The sequence below is a fragment of the Gopherus evgoodei genome, chromosome 1 (genome assembly GCF_007399415.2).
Source record: "Gopherus evgoodei ecotype Sinaloan lineage chromosome 1, rGopEvg1_v1.p, whole genome shotgun sequence".
In the NCBI taxonomy this organism is placed as follows: Eukaryota; Metazoa; Chordata; order Testudines; family Testudinidae; genus Gopherus; species Gopherus evgoodei.
The window spans coordinates 241,324,037-241,340,611 of record NC_044322.1 but is presented as its reverse complement, the minus strand read 5'-3'; the positions used below and the strand labels follow the sequence as shown (position 1 = coordinate 241,340,611).

General features: G+C 40.4%; 1 protein-coding gene across 10 annotated transcripts in view; it reads right to left on the bottom strand.

Annotated features, from left to right (window-relative positions):
- Positions 1–16,575, bottom strand: part of LMNTD1 (lamin tail domain containing 1) — a 303,257-nt gene that overhangs the window by 50,557 nt on the left and 236,125 nt on the right. For 6 of the 10 annotated variants that reach the window (XM_030541043.1, XM_030541054.1, XM_030541022.1 and 3 more), the window contains 5 exons: positions 15,932–16,145; positions 8,507–8,693; positions 7,549–7,668; positions 6,044–6,261; positions 4,811–4,983 (listed from right to left, as the gene is read on the bottom strand). In XM_030541043.1, coding sequence (XP_030396903.1) covers positions 4,811–4,983; positions 6,044–6,261; positions 7,549–7,668; positions 8,507–8,693; positions 15,932–16,145 — 912 coding nt within the window. The remainder of the gene's footprint in view (positions 1–4,810; positions 4,984–6,043; positions 6,262–7,548; positions 7,669–8,506; positions 8,694–15,931; positions 16,146–16,575) is intronic. The other 4 variants (XM_030541092.1, XM_030541101.1, XM_030541110.1 and 1 more) reach the window with 2 other exon arrangements.

Sequence of the window (16,575 nt, the reverse complement as noted above, 5' to 3'; positions counted from 1 at the left end):
TCTCAAGTATCAGGTTGGACTGCCAAGTTATCCAGGAGCAGAACTGCTTTTCAGAGGCAAACCTTGCACTTGCAAACAGAGTTTCAACACAGAGATCAACTTGTAAGAGGGCAATGAGTGTGCCATTTGTTCAGATGCTCCTCTGATACTTATAGTGGACCAGACTGTTTCAACATATTCATGTGAGAGAAGTACTCTCTAGATCTCTCTGTCAGCAGGAGACAGAGTGTGTGAGTGCCAAATCCCAGAATAGTGACAACTTTTTACTAGGTAAGCAACACCAATAAACACCAAGAAGCCTGTTTTATTGTCATTCTAAATTGGCTCATGTGACAGGCCATTATAGACATTCCCTTGTATGGCACAGCCTAGCAACCTCATCAGCTGCTCTCATCTGTTCCCTGTACAATTTCAGCCACTTCTTTCCATGTCTTTTTAAGACATCATTGCTGGTTCCTGGTCATTCAGCTTCAAGCAAAACTTAAGTGCTTTCTTTTTAAACAGGGGTCCTGAAAGAGCAGCTTCCTTCTTCCCTCTCATCAAAACCAAAGATAAATCTTTGAATCACTCTCAGCATCATTTACTATTCATAATTTTATTTCCTTTGATCCCGGGGAGGAATCATAGGGCTAGAACAGAGCTGTGCTGATTTACATCAGCTGAGGATCTGGCCCAAAGTCTGCATTTTTTCTTAATTTCTGTATTTTTGAACTTCTTATGCCATACTTAATGTTCAGAATTTTCAGAATTTTCCCAAGGCTTTCCACTATCTTGAGTTTCCAGGATAGGACCAAAGTACCCTGCTTTTTCTGGCACACCAATGACACATAAATACAAATGGTTGCAGTCTCTTATAAGCAGTAAGTAATAAACATACTGCTTGGCAGGCAGGTAGACACGCTGGCAGGTCATTAGATAATGAGATTGAGATAGTGGAATTTAGAAAATCAGGATTCTATTGTATTTGCAAAATAACTGTACAGCCCCCCCCCACCTAATAAATGAAATTCCATTCTTTTTTATAGTGTGCTTCCAGAATGGCTATTTTTAATTATGGGCCTCTGCCTTCCTCAGCACCACAGTGAGATTGTGTGTTTGAATTCTGGGTGATTGGCTTAAAAGAGAATGGGACAGTTTCTGTATTTCTTCATCTGAAGAGCCAGTTTAAGGTTTTGAAGGTTGGAAGTCTGTCCACAAGGAATTAGAGATGACAGAGAAAGCAGGCTTTCCAAATGCAAGTTAAGGTGCAGCGTGGCTGTCAGTCATATTGAGAGAAATTTTGGAGAAACTGAGGTGCTGTAATTTGTGACTTGATGCTGACAGGAATGTTTGATTGATCTGGTGTAATTAGTTGATCTATCTGAGAAAACAATAAAGTTTCTTTCCCTGTGTTGTTGCCATAATCATTTGTTTAACCTTTACACTGTCATCATATATGCCCCTAGTACAGTTTATTCCAAAAGTGCAACAGTGTGTTTATATAACCTCATTTACAAGGGCACATTTTATCACACAGTCCTGTCTGCCACATGTCAGCATCCTACAATAAAAGATATGGGTATGATTCTGCAACTGTTACTTATTTTAACTAGAACTTCCACTGACTCCAAAAGTCACTGGGACAGCTCATGAAAGTAAGTGCTCCTCCAAGTGAATGAGGGTGGAAAACTGAGCCCTATGTATTTGTGACAAAAAGACAGAAGGGGAAAAATAACAGGAAATAAAAAAATGATCTTGCTTCACTTCATAAAGATGAGGAATGTGGGCAATGCATGGCTCCTTTTTAGAGAAAACGTGTGCTAAATCCTCCCCTCCCTTCCTACCCCTCATTCTCCATTTGCCACTGAATGTTTAATTAGTGTTTCTCAGCAACTGGAGACGTGAAAAAATTCTGATTGACAAAACTTCTTGTGTTTGGCTGAGACTTCAAAGTGCTTGATTTCAGTGCATGCCCTGGCTATTTGTAAACCGATTGAAAACTTCACAGCTTAATATTTTGATTTAGAGCGAAATTCAGCAGCAGCGACAACAAAATAAGGAACCAGTGTGGCACTTTTCTGGGGAACAAGGGAGATACATAGAACTGTGAGATAAAACTGAAATATAAAGGAAGTCCCTTTGGAACTTGTGAGCTGTGTCAGTAGCTGCTTCCCTGTCCCACAGGGGAGGCTGAAGGGAAAGACAGGACACTTTGTGCATCAAGTGTAGAGGAATATAATTAGGCAGGTCAACAGTATAAGCAGGAAATACATTATTCCTCAGTCAAATAAAGCAAGTTAGAGTTGAAGTGACAAATTTTGCAGTTGACACAAAATTATTTAGGTGAGTCAATGTTAGAGATAATTGTGAGGAACTTCAGAAGGAGCTAACAAAGCTAGGTGAATGGACGGCATGATGGCTGATGAAATTTGATGCAGATAAATGAACATTGCAAGGAATAACTATTCATATACCTTACTGTATGGTAACTGTACTGTATATTAACCGTACTGTATATTAACCATAACCATTCAGGGACAAGACCTGGATGTCATTGTGGACAGCTCAGTGAAACCTCTGTTCCATGTGCAGTGTCAGTCAAAAAGGGAAAATGTTAGGTTGCATAAGAAACAGGATGTAAGATAATATTGAAAATATTTGCACAATGTCACAGTGCAAATCTATGGTACACCCTCCCCTGGAGTACTGTGCTGTTATTATTATTAATATTTCGAAAAGGATGTAGCACATATAGAAGTGATTCAGAGATTGGTGACAACATTTATTAGCTATATGGAAAAAACTTCCATGTGAAGAGTGACTGAAAAAACTATTGAGTTTAGAGAAGCGACAAGGAAGAGGGGACACAATAGACATATACAGAATGATGAATGGTATATAGAAAGGAAATTTGGCATTCCTTTTTACTCTTCCTCCAAAACAAGTACAAGGGGACATTCAAGGAAACTGCAAGGCAACAAATTTGAAACTGATAAAAGACAAGATATTTGCATACATTATTGTATTCCTAGTACAGTAGCATCTAGGACCAGGGTTCCTTTGTACTAGGCATATTACATACATACAATAAAGAGACAGTCCCTGCCTCAAAGAGCTTATGTTTTTTATAAACACAATTAGCCTGTGGAACCCACTGCTAAGATATCATTGAGGCCAAGATCTTAGCAGGATTTTTTTAAAAGCGCCAGATGTTTATATGTATCATGAAAACCATCAGACTGTAAGCTCTTTGGAGCAGGGACCATAATGTTGTTCTGTGTTTGTTCAGCACCCTAGCACAATGACTTTAAAAGTTTCAGGTGAAACCTTCACCACTACCACTGGAAAACTATATTACAGACTACTAGAGCTCTTTGGTAAGAAACATTCAGCCTAGAACTTCCTGTTCTAAATTTGGTCCCATACCTCCTAGCTATATTATCTGGGACCATGTCAGACACTTTCTCTCCCTCCTTGGTGTTTTTATCTTTCCAAACATTTGGCAGTTATCATGTCTGTCCCTTGGTTGTCAAACATATTTATTTCTGTGACAGATATGGGGATTTTCTGCAATATCTTTGGGAGATCTTACTGTATTAATTGTATGCATCACTGCAGGCCACGGAGTGTATGTAATTCAGTAGGTGAGGCTGACCACAGATCTCCAGGAATGAAGAACAGCGGGAGTGGGCAGACTGATTAGGCAAATTCACTCAGCATGCACCAGCTCTGAAGAGGTACCACCACCTGTACAGACTTGCATAAACGGATTCAAACTGGATTCTCTAGAGATCAGCAGAAAAAGACTCAGGGCCTGCTTTCTGATTCAGCAAACGGACAGGACCATCTGTCCAAGGTAGGCCCAAATCCTTCCTGGGAAGAGTTGGAAGGACTTGATCTATTCATGGGCGTCCTTGTTCTGAGTCAAGGTGGTTATGAATTTGTAACAACAGAAAAATCCCTATCTGGGGTTTGAACGACTGTTTACCTGTCAGACCCCTTGTTGGAGTGAGGAGTGATCTCTTGCAAACTTATTAGAATGCATGTAGATTCTTTTGTTTTTAATATCTTTTCGGTGTAATGCGTTTACCTTAAAAATAAATGTGTTTGCTTAGAAAGAGCTGTGTGGTAACTTAAACGTGGACTATTATGCTGTTTATAACCTCTGAGGAGAAGGCAAAGCAGGCGTGCTGACTAACTGGGCTATTCACAGTGTAGGCAGGAAACTATGCAGCCTGGAAAAACCCCAATCAGGAGAGGAGGAGAGAGAAAGGTATGTCTCTACTTAAGAGATGTGATGGCTGGGGAGGCCGGAAGCCTAAGAGTGGTTGCCCTTGCTGGACCACAGAGAGGGAAATACAGATACAGTTGCCCTCAACTGTGACAACTTCTTAATCTTTCCTCGTAAATCAATCTCTTCATAGTCTTAATTACTTTGGCGATCTTGTCTGAATTCCTTCCAGTCAGTCAATAACTCCCTGGGTTTGAAATATCAGAGTGAAACACGGGATACTCACCAATGCCTAATTAACAACTCACAGTCAATACAAGTGTCTCTCTCTCTCTCACTGAATCTTGGTATTATGATTTTCTAAAAAGAGTCAATCCTAACTGCAAACAACTCATATCAAAAACAACAACAAACTCATGTAATGCTTATTTTTAAAAATCTATATATGCAGGATAAGTGTATGATATGAGTGATAACACATATACATTACTACTGCAGAACTACTGATCTTTTTCTTCCAGCAAATTTCAAAACATTTCTGCCTATTGAAAACAATAACTTGCATCCTGAACTTTCTACAAGCACTGCTCTCTAACTCACCTGGTGCTGGATCAGGTTTTGCTGACTGACACCTGGACTGCCTGCATAGACTGCTGCCATCATTGCCCATGGTTAATGGTCTGAGCAGAGAAAAGTGAGGGTGTGTGGGAGAGGCTGGACTTCGGCACCAAGAATTCTGAGTAGGGAACAGGGTTGCTGGGATCTTTTTTTCTCTGTAAACAGAAATACAAATTAGTGTATTCTCTATATTGTATTTCTTAATATATATGTATCGTACACATATATTTTATATAACTTGTATTATAGGTGGAGCAGTAGCAGCATCTATATTAAGTCTGTCTAACACTTTATTATAATCCCTTATTTGAAGTTGTTCATAATTTTGCCAAACTTTAACACTTTGGGCTAAAATTTTCCATACCGACTCTTTGATTCAGGTCGAATTTCTTTGGAAATTTAAGTAAAACTTGTTCAACCATTTCCAAGAACAAGGCCAGTGAAATTTTTCTGAACTGTCTTTTGAACAACTCTAGTCACAGCTTGGAGCAGAAGGTTGAAATTTAGCAGAGGAATACTCCTGGGGGCAGAGAGAGGCCTTTTACTGTCCTCATTAAAAAATCCGTCCAGGTTTGATCAAATTATAAGCCACAGAAAATTGCAATTGGCATATGTGCAGTAGAACACATTTAACCCTTATCCTTCGGATTTCAAAACATTTCAAGTGTATTGCACATGTTCCCATTCTTCAGTGAGCATGCTGCAAGGATCCAACAACTAAATCTCTGCCTATGCTGCTTTTCTCCTTCAAAATACCCTATGGTCTAGATTAAGATGCATTGCGCTGGAGCAGGAAACTATGAGTTTTAGATCCACCTTTTTCACAAACTAGTGTGAATAATTCTGTGAACATCACAACCTTTAGACTATAAGCTCTTTGAGGCAGTGAATGTGTCTTTTCTGTCTGGATGTTGCCTAGCACACTTCTGAGTGCTCAGTGAGTGAATAATATATAATGAACTCAGGTTTTCTTGCAAAATGTCCCATTACTTCATTGTCTGAGACTGTTGTTCTCTTGCATGGAATCTAAAATAAAGTTTGGTTTGGATTTTGTTTGAAGGTTCAGGTCAGTTCTTATTTTATCCTGCCCATTTCACTGAAACCTAGTAAAAACTTTCTTTGCAAGATGCTCATTTTAAAAACTTTACTTCCACAGTCAGCCAGGAATAGTGCTATATTATAATGATGCAGTACAGTCAATAGCTGGATGGTTACCTTTTAATGAAAACCGGTCCTCTTTCCTCTGTTCGACCTTGGACACCCCCTTCCTGTTCTGTATCAATGATCACAGACTCTGGTTCCTTTTTCCATTCCTCTCTTTGCATTTTTGATGGTATAATTGACTTTTTGCTGCTCTTAAGGTATTCATCATCTTCTTGCTCTTTCCATCCTTGCTTTCTGTTCCAGTGAATAGGTGTGTACCAAGCAACAGCCTGAAGAAAAAAGCGCCACTCATTCAGTTACTTCATTTAACCATCGAGTTTATTGTTTCTGTTACACAAGGAATAGTGTGTGCAGGGATGGGGGAGGAAAGAGGTGAGGAGGCATGGGAGGTAAAGGTTCTATGATCTTTTCAAGCTGTCTACATTCAAGGGTGTGAGCCAGAAAATAATGGCAAGGCATCAAATCACAGCCATTGATTTGATCTTTAAAATCCATTTTCACTTCTTAAAATTATAGGGTGGATTCATAATGTAACAGCTTTGCAATTCATCTGCTTGACTTAAATTAAACAGACATATTATCAATGCAATGGCAAGTTTGGCCAAACTAAGGAAGAAGAGGGGGAAACCAGTATAAAAGTCTGAATAAAAAACATATTGTATCAAGTAAATTAGATTAATACTGTATAAGGGAGACTGGATAGTTTGAGGAAATTGGTCTCCAGGTCACTGGTTCAAGTCTGGTTCAGGCTAGAAATGGCCAAAAAATCATTGCTACTAGATTACTTTTAGGTTATGTCTACACAGCAAAGAAAAACCTGCAGCTAGCCCAGGCCAGCCAACTCGGGCTCATGGGGCTCGGGCTGTGGGGCTGTCTCATTGCTGGGTCCCAGAACGTGGACTCCAGCCTGAGCCTAAGCCCAGGTCTGAAGAAAACTTCCACTGCCGGGACCCATGTTGTACCTGTTCTATGCATAGTAGACCTTCATACTGCCAGGCTATCTATCTAGTCCCTTTCTTTAGTCCTCAAGGTCTCAGAAATTAACTTGTAAACTCGAGCAAGGTTCACAGCCAGGATTTACCCACATTATGTAATTTGCTCAGTTAGGGCTCATGGGCTCGATCCTGCAAAGTGCTCAGTACTGTGGCCCTGATCCTGCTAAGCGCTTATGCTCGTTTACCTTTAAGCACATGAAAAGACTCATTACTGTCAACAGGATCTAGCACTATATAGTCAAGTCCAGACTTCAAAAAGGTATGGAGTGGGTGACACTGGGGGAAAGCCTTTGTCCAGTTCCACTTGCAAAGCACAAGTATTCAATTCTACATATTCAATGTACCCAGAATGTTGGGTTTGTTAAGCTTCAAGACCCCATATACCAGTACACCCGCTCATTGGCACTTTCTTGGGTTATTTGCTTGCCAAAACTCTGCAAGCCATTGCTACTCTTTACAATTATCCTTATATCTAGCCATCCTTTTAAGAAGGATGAGTAGAAGAACTTAGCAATTCTATTAATTACATGACAAACAGCTTATAAGGATCAGAACACTCACTTGACCATTAGGTTCACAAAGAACGGTAGTGCACTCTGGGCCTGTTTGAAACCTAACTTGCTCCTTCCAAAGGAAATCTGATGGAGGTTTATGAGGCACTTTAGCATCTGCTGTCCATACCTGCAACAATCCAAAGGAAGCAATCAGATATAGAGAGGATGGTCCTTGGATGTTTATGAAGTGTGAAGCAGCAGGTTTCCCTCTCTCAAGGCTTTTCTCCATGAAATCAAAGCTGAAGGAACTGCATTTCAAGATCTGTAGCAATGGCTTGGTTATACTTATTGTCATGAAGACCTGCTCTAGTGGATTAATAGAGATAATTATAAGGGCATATTTTTCAGGCACTAATATTAGGTTTTGGGGGATTTTTAGCCAATATTGTTGAGGGTCAGATTAACAATAGGTGATTTTTTTTTATTTATTCTGGGTATTTTAATAGGCCTGCAACACAGACCTTTACTATCCCAGTCCACGATTTATTCTGGAGCCTCCCAGTGTGGGAACAGGCAGTTCCAGTTGGGCAATAGTAATTTTTTCTCCTTTAGTTCAGACCAATGTTTTTTGTACTGAAAATTATGTTGCAGTATGGAGAGATCTTACAGAAGCAATGCTTAGAGGGGTGAGTGGGAAATGGGGAAGATTCTTCATGATATCAGGCCAGAATCTTCAAACTTTCTGCAGAATTTTGAAAGTTGGACTCCTAAATCCACATTTAGGCACCTAAATAAAAGGGCCCTGATTTTCAAAGGTGCTGAGCTCTAGCAGCTCCCATTGAACTCAGCAGAATTTGTGAGTGCTCAGACTTCTGAAAATATGGATTTATGAGTCTGACTTCAAGCATTTTAGGTTTGAAATTTTGATCTTGCATTACAGTGGATAAGGAGCAGCTGAGTTATGGAAGGTAAATTCTTAGCTATCTGCTCAGTGTTCATTTGGCATATTCCTCCTCTGTACTCACGGTTACAGTAGAATTGGCCTTCATTCTGATCCTTGGTGGGAATTTGAATACTGTTACTGGATGGCCGTTGACATTTTGCTGGAGTGTATACTCCCCAATGCCCTCCTCTTTATCAGGCGAACAGTTAAGGATCTTCACAAAATGACCACCTGAATGAACTTCTGCAATTTTTAAGTTGCCAATAGTACTAAATAATAAAAGTAGAATCAAAGGTTTAAAAGCATTTCACAAATGAAATACACATGCCTTTAACTATAACAGCCTGCCCTGATGTCTGCATAATAAACATACTGTATGCAGACTATTTACAATAGTAATAATCTGCACATTACACAGAACCTTTCATCTGAAAAACTCAGTTATATGCTTTACATATATCAACATATACTAGCTATCTTACATATTTTGGGGCCCGTTTTACCATCAGAAATTAATTGGTACTTTTTTTAAAAAAAAGGAATCATCATTACAGTTTGCTAGTTGTATTTTTGAAATGTATGTCGGTTAATATTTTTAAGGCTGACCACACAATCTAGCCATTAAAATTCATGGGAGTTGTGTGGCTATATCCCCTTGTCAGTTTTGAAAAGCTCAGTCATTGACTTCATCTATGTATTTTCTCCCTCCTTTCCTTTCTCCTTTCATGATTTCCATCTGTCCCTCATTTTTATTTTCTTTTGTGGAAGACAGGGGAGCTGTACCATTAACCAATGTCCAAGAGACACCATGTTAAAACAATTAAGATCTATTATCTCTTTCATTTCAGACATGTAGCAAACAAGGGTCTGTGATTTATCTGCAAAAAGCAGAGGAACTCCTTGAGTGAGCAGACGAACACTTTATCTTCAGCAGGCACTGGAAAATAAATTTCTCTCTGGAGCGTTCCTCTTCTAAGCAACTTACATGTCAAGAAAGCTCTTTTTTAAAACACAGTTCTGGACTGTAATGCTCATTACTGGTCTTATCAGACAAGTTGTGAAAGAAGTCTGAGGAATCATCCAATTTTCCATGTGACATCTACTGTGATTTAGTTAATTGTTTAGCCCTTGTTGTAATGTCTTGTCTTTGTCTCCTGTCTGTGTAATGTCTTTGCCCTGGCTATGCATGCCTTCTTCTGTTTTGCTGATAAGCCTAATATGTAGGTGTTTGTGCCTGTATTCAAGCCTGGCCGTATAGCACAGATAGACATGGGTCTGCGTAAGATGGCAAAATAATAATTAGTGAGTGGCAAAAACCACTCACCCACCCAAAAATTCATTCATGCTGCACATGACTGCGAGGCTGCCTGCAGTCTGCAGCACCTAGTGACAGATATGAAGGCGGGGGGGAGAGAGCTGTCCCTGATCTGACAGAAACTAAGAATACATGCTTACTGAGCACAATCCTGTGCTGCGCAGCATGTAGGAAACCCTCCCTTCCTTTCCCTTTGCTGCATCTTTGGGCCCTTTGTTGAGTCCCTTCTCTCTCTGGGCAGAGAACATGCATACAAGTCTGTTTGCTCCTCCCATCAGCAGCGGGAGTCCTTTATGGAGCTTCCCATAGGAAAAAAAAGCCTGATTCTCTACGGTACCTTGCACTGTGAATCATGATTTAAACTGATGCAAAGCTAGTGTAAAATGCTGCCCTTCTGGTCTGCTATCATTCATCATTATTATTTAGTTGTATAACCATAGTGCCTAGGAGCTCTAATCATGGACCACTGTGGTAAGGGCTGTACAAACACAGAATGAGAAGATGTTCCCTGTGTTCTCACACTTGGCACAGGTGTAGATGATGACAAGTTGTGTGGCCAAGAAGACTTCAGTTGCAACATGAGGATAAGAAGGATAAGCCATATTGCCTGCCCATGAGAAAATTTGCTAGAAGTGCCTCCCATTCCATCAAAGAGATGCTGCTTCTGGAGGAAACTGGGGCCATGTGAAGAAACAAAAGAAAATCCTGGATACCAGGACCTATGGGGTAGCCCGCCCCATCCCCCCCCAAAAGGGGAGTTTTGAGCAGGCCAGTGGCAGAGCGACAATCTGGACTAGGCAGGAAGTGGGACAGAAATATGAAGTTGGGCAGGAGAATCAAGAGGGACATGTGGACTGGCCGTGTGCTTGAGGTATGGTAAGAAATGGGGGACTGGAAGGACAGATGTTAAGAGTAGGATTTGGAAATAGAGAGCGGGGGCAAAAAGTATTAGGTGTATCATAAGGAACATGGGTACCAGCTGGTATCAGGTGCTTGAGGAAGACATGTTTCTAGACAAGAACTGAATCTGGACTTAAAGGAACTTGGAGGTATAGGAAGGGTAAATAGGATAGGAGTGGGCTCAGAATCTGATGGAGGCCTTTCTGACACAAGAATGATGACAAATGAAGAAGCGGAGGTTAGGAAATGGAACTGTTGGGTGATATGCCAATAGAAAGCTTCCAGCTCACTGGAGGATCTGGCCTTCTATTTTTAACTTAACAGTAGCCCTTTAATAGAAAACATCCCACCTTTTTCTAAGCCCAGAAGTCTTAATGTTTGAAAAGAAAGATTTATGTTGGCACAATTATTATGACACTAGAAATATAGGATGAAAGGTTTATTTACATGGATGCAAATAAAGGCCTATATATTTATTTGGCAGTGAATTTGGCTCTAGGTGTGGAACGGGGCAGAAATGGACTGGGGGAGGCAGTATAAATATTGAAATTTGTCTAGGATTGCAAAATACACCTCTACCCCAATATAATGCTGTCTCAGGAGCCAAAATATCTTACTGTGTTATAGATGAAACTGTTATATCGAATTGCTTTGATCCACTGGAGTGTGCAGCCCCCTCAGGAGCACAGCTTTACTGCGTTATATCCAAATTCATGTTATATCGGGTCACGTTATATCGGGGTAGAGGTGTACCCTGTATATATTAGTGTCAGATATGGGTCTGAGATAAGAAGTTTGGATCCAGATCCAAATTGCTTTAAAGTTTAGAGGACTGGCAATCTGGATTTGGTTTAGTCCAGTCCTAATTAGTGTATGCAGATGTACTTACTGCAAAATAGATATTGATGATTTACATTGTTTAGAGTGCTTCAACTCCATTTTTCTTACATTCAATAAAACACACAAAAACTTACTTGATTTAGAGGTAAGGTTGCTCAAGTTTGAACAGCAAGGAAATAGTTAAAAGACAACATTCAGATCCAACACAATCCTAGTCTCCAAACATTAGGCCACTATTATCATTATACAACACTTTTGGTTCAACGATACTACCACCTTAGCTGCATACATTAAAAACATCTGAAAATCTCACTGCAGTGCACAGCCTCAACTCCGACCTTCCACCGCTCCATTATTTAATAATTCAGTAATAATTGCAACCGTAAAATTACAACCTTAGCGTTGTCGCATATTACACAGCAAACGAATTTAAAGTGAATTAAAAATTATAAAATCACACTGCTCATTAAAATAGTTTATCAAAAACACAAACTTCTACGAAATTTCTGTGTACTAAATAATATTAGTGACACTGTGTCGTCCATCAAAAAATATACCCCACTAAACACAGCTATATAGAAATACTATTGAAATGCATACACACCCCATTTCATGTCTATTCGTAATATGTTATATAATACAATTATAAATCAACAGGCTGGAGTTATGATTACGCATTGCAGCATAATTTTACTTGATGGGAACATCAAATTGATAGGAACATAAGGACATAGGATTGGTAGGGATTTCTTGGGTCACCAAGTCTAGTCCCTTGCTGGAGCAGGCAGCCCCATTATATAGGTGGGCATTGAGTGTGAGTGTATTTTTAAAATTGAATGTGGGTGTGCTCAAAAGGGACTTGGTGTGCTGTTGCAGTTGAGTGCCATGATGGTCAGTAATTAATCAAATGAGAATTTTTTAAAAATTGCCTATTTCATGCATTAAACAAATTTAACAACACACAAAGCGAACTGTCGCCACATTTTACTCTTTATCTTCTACAATTAGCAGAACTAATGATTTCGCCTGCTTTCTGTGTGAGACGAGATGTGATAATCCCCCACTGGAAAACAGTTCTCACAATACAAGGAAATTCATGAAGGAGAAGGTAAGCTCTTATCTTTCTGCATTTAGCTTGACTTTTCCTGCCCTTGCCCAGTCAAACAGTAGGGCATATCTCAGGATCTGGAAATGCTGTAGAATTCTGGAAACAATTTCAGCTTTCTAACTGGCCTTCAAAGGTATTTTTTCATAGCTATACATGTAATGTCCTGAATTACACAGGTCTAGTTATAGAAACACAAGCAGTAAGTGCCATGGATTTATGAAGACCTTATCTGATAGAGAAATGTCTATAAAATTGCAAGCATTATAAAATTAACGAAGAAGGGAAAGCAGCAGGTAACATAGATTTGGAATTGAATAAAGCATTTGTTATAGAATCTTTTCAGAGTATTAGTTTCTATTGTCTTGGGTATAAATATTGTCACATGAACTGGCTGAGAGACTGTAAACAAATAATAATGATAAACCATGAAGAAGTGTCTTGCGTGTTTCGTGTATGGGGGTCTCCTATAGGATGGTGTCAGGTCCAGTCTCATGGAACATGTTCACCTATGATCTGAAAGAGGAAGTAACACAAAGGTGGGAAATAATCAAAAACATAAAATGTAATGGCAGGGAAAAAGCCTGGAAAGCAGTAGAGCTGAAAGGCTAGAATAAGGATAGTTAATGTGATACTGCAGGGGAATTTTACACTGTAGGGGGAAAGAAAAAGCTGTTCCAATTGTGGCTGCATATTCAAAGTAGGGAGCAAGGAGGTAATAGAGTCTCTTTAGACAGCTCTGTGGAGGAACCACCTGCAATATTGATCCTGATTCTCCTCTCCCGTACATGAGTATAACTCCACTGACTAGAAAGAAGTTGCTCTTGATTTATGTTGGTGTAAGTGAGATCTGAATCAGGCACCCTGTGTTCATTTCTGGGCACTTAGTTAGCAGAAAAAGATTGACATTTTGGAAGGTATTCTAAAAAAACGGTTCAGACAAAATGGATTCAGGGACTGGCAGGATTGATTTCTGAGAAAAGATTGAAGAGTTAAATACATATGGTTTAGCGAGTGAATCACCAAGGGGACAGGGAGACATGGTAATAGAGCAGATATGCTTGAGGGCTGGGAAGTACAAGAAGGCAGAAGAATTATTTAGGCTGATACAAGGGGGTTCAACTAAAAGCAACAAAATGAAATTAAAAAGGGGAAAATTTAGGCTGAATATCAGGAAAAGCTTCCTAACATTAAGATGTCTGGGCCTCAGACATGACCTGTACTGGGCAAAGCACTAGAAAATATACTGTATGGGACAATCCACACGGGTATGGGATGCACTGGACCTAATAGGGCAGATCCTCGGTTGGTGTCACTTGTCCTAACTTCATTGCAGCTGATGGAGCTGAGACAATTTACATCAACTGAAGATCTGGCCCAACAGGTCTTTCCCATCTCTAATATCTAAGATTCTAAATTAGAGATGGAAGGAAAATATATTGGGATAATGAGTTTATCCCTGTGGCCAATATATTTTATGATATGGCTCTCAGTAGGTTTGGATAAATTTGGACTAGCCTTGGCTAACCATCTAGGGCTCAGTTATATCCTGGGTTACCTCAGGTTCTGCTGGTCCAACCCAAACTGTGGGACTCCCCACAAGCCACTTGCAACCCCAGCTCCATTCATGGCTACCAAAAATGAGCAGGTCAAGCCCAAGAGAGAATGGGGTCAACCCAGCCAGGAGATGCAGAGGTTCAGTTCCTTTTCTGGGCAGCCTCCACCAGAAAGGCCCCTCCAAAGCACTAACCAGAGTTTATTAGTGATCCTCTTGCAACAAAACTCTGAAATAAGGATGGTGAATATAATTGCTGTACGCTCCCAACATCAGAGATGTAAAGTAGGCAGATGGGCCTAGTGGTTAGTATAGGGCCTGGTCCCCACACCAGCCAGAACCAGAATGTCAGATGATGAGGTCAGGAAACATGAGTAAGATATGATAAATCAGGATGGATCAAGGAACCAGGAGGTGAGTACCAGAACACAAGAGCAGGCAGCACTGGCTAAGCAGTCCAAAGCAGGGTGGAGCCCAGTTGTACAGGTGACTTCCTGTTCCTCCTGGCTTAAGTAGGGGGAATGAGACAATCAGGAGCTCTGGTATTTCACCAATCAGGACCCATGGTGGAGCCTCCTAATTGAAGAAGGCTTCAAGGAGTCCTGATTCTAGCTGATGCCAATAAACCACTGGGTGGAGGGTTGGAGCATGATGACCCCTTAGGAGCCCTCCAGATGTGGTTTCAAAACATCTGAGCTTTCCTGGGAACGTTCAAACTAACATGTAAACAATGGTGTTGGCCTGCAAAAAGCTGAATCATTCATAAACATGTGACTTGCCCAGGTGGCTAGAGACCCCATCTTGTGGCTGTGATGTTGAACAAGAGAGAGAATATAAAAGGCCCTGGAAGCCCCTCCATTTTGTCTTCAGACAAAAGATAGCTCAAAAGATAGCCTCTCCACCCAAAGGAGATGCCTGAAAGAAACTGGAACAAAGGACAGTAACTATGGGGGTCTGAGTGGTTGCTGGACTCAGAGTAGGAAAGAGTCTAATCTGTCAAAGAAGCTTATTGGAACATCTCTGAGGGTGAGATTTACCTGCATTTAGTTTCCTACTGTATTAGGCTTAGACTTGCATGTTTTATTTTGTTTTGCTTGGTAACTTACTTCGCTCTGTTATTGGAACCACTTAAATCCTACTTTTTATATTTAATAACATATCTTTTTACTTATTAATTAACCCAGAGCAAATAATTACTTCCTGGGGGAGCAAACAGCTGTACATCTCTCTCTCTGTCCATGTTATAGAGAGCGGACAATTTATGAGTTTACCCTGTATAAGCTTTATATAGAGTAAGACGGATTTATTTGGGGTTTGGATCCCATTGGGAACTGGGTATCTGACTGCTAGAGACAAGAGCATTTCTTCAGCTGTTTTCAGTTAAGCCTGCAGCTTTTGGGGGACTTGGTTCAGACCTGGGTCTGTGTTTTTAGCAGGCTAGTGTGTCTGGTTCAACAAGACAGGGTACTGAAGTCCCAAGCTGCCAGGGAAAATGGGCTCAGAGGTTGTCCCAGCACATCAAGTAGCATCCCAAGGGGGTCTCGGTGACCCAACCCATTACAAAGCCTTCAAACCTTTGACATTCTCCCATGTCTTGTGGATAATTGCTTAGCCTTTCACCAAATGCTGTCTTACTGTTTACCTAATGGAGATATTACAGAGGGCTGTAAAGGCACACCATCTCGGCCCTTCAGAAATAAACTGAAAGGAAGTTCCCCAGAAAAACACAATGACAGAGTCCTACTGATAAAACAAATGAAGTCTTTAGACATCTGATGGCTTAACACAGCACCTGTGCCTGGCTGCAGAAGAGATGTAGTCTTCAGCTGCTGACGGTGTCCTTCCCTGTCTCTCCAAGGGTCTGGGATGTTGGGCATTCTTCTTCGAGTCAGCAAACAAAGAGCTGAAATAGTCCTGACCTTGTCCTAATGTATTTGTGTCAAGGCTGAGGGAGCTAGACCTAGAACAGGACCACTTTGGTGACTCAGTATTACTGCTGCCCTGAGCTGTTGAATGAACAAGAGAGAGAGACATGGAGTGATGTAAAAGATACAAAATGACCAAATAAAAAAGAACCCAATATTTTCCATCTTTTATTTTTGTAACAAAAATTGCATAATCTCATTTCCTTTCCCCTCCTTGAGTTGTTAATGTAAAACGGTGCCCAATGAACCTTTCGCAGGAAGCTTTAAACCTATGGCTATAAAATGGAACACAGCTGGCAAAGTGAATATTTTGTTAGTGACATGTCGATTTATTACCACGGAGAAATTATCTTAGGTAGCTAAAAAACAATAAATTATGCCATCGGCAGTATAAATGTCATCCTGCAATTTCAGTGCTGCTATAAGGTGTAGCATCAGCTGTGAGTTGGTACTGAACATATTGAGCATCTCTTCTGCTTACAGATAATATCCTCTCGTCCTCTTCAGACTT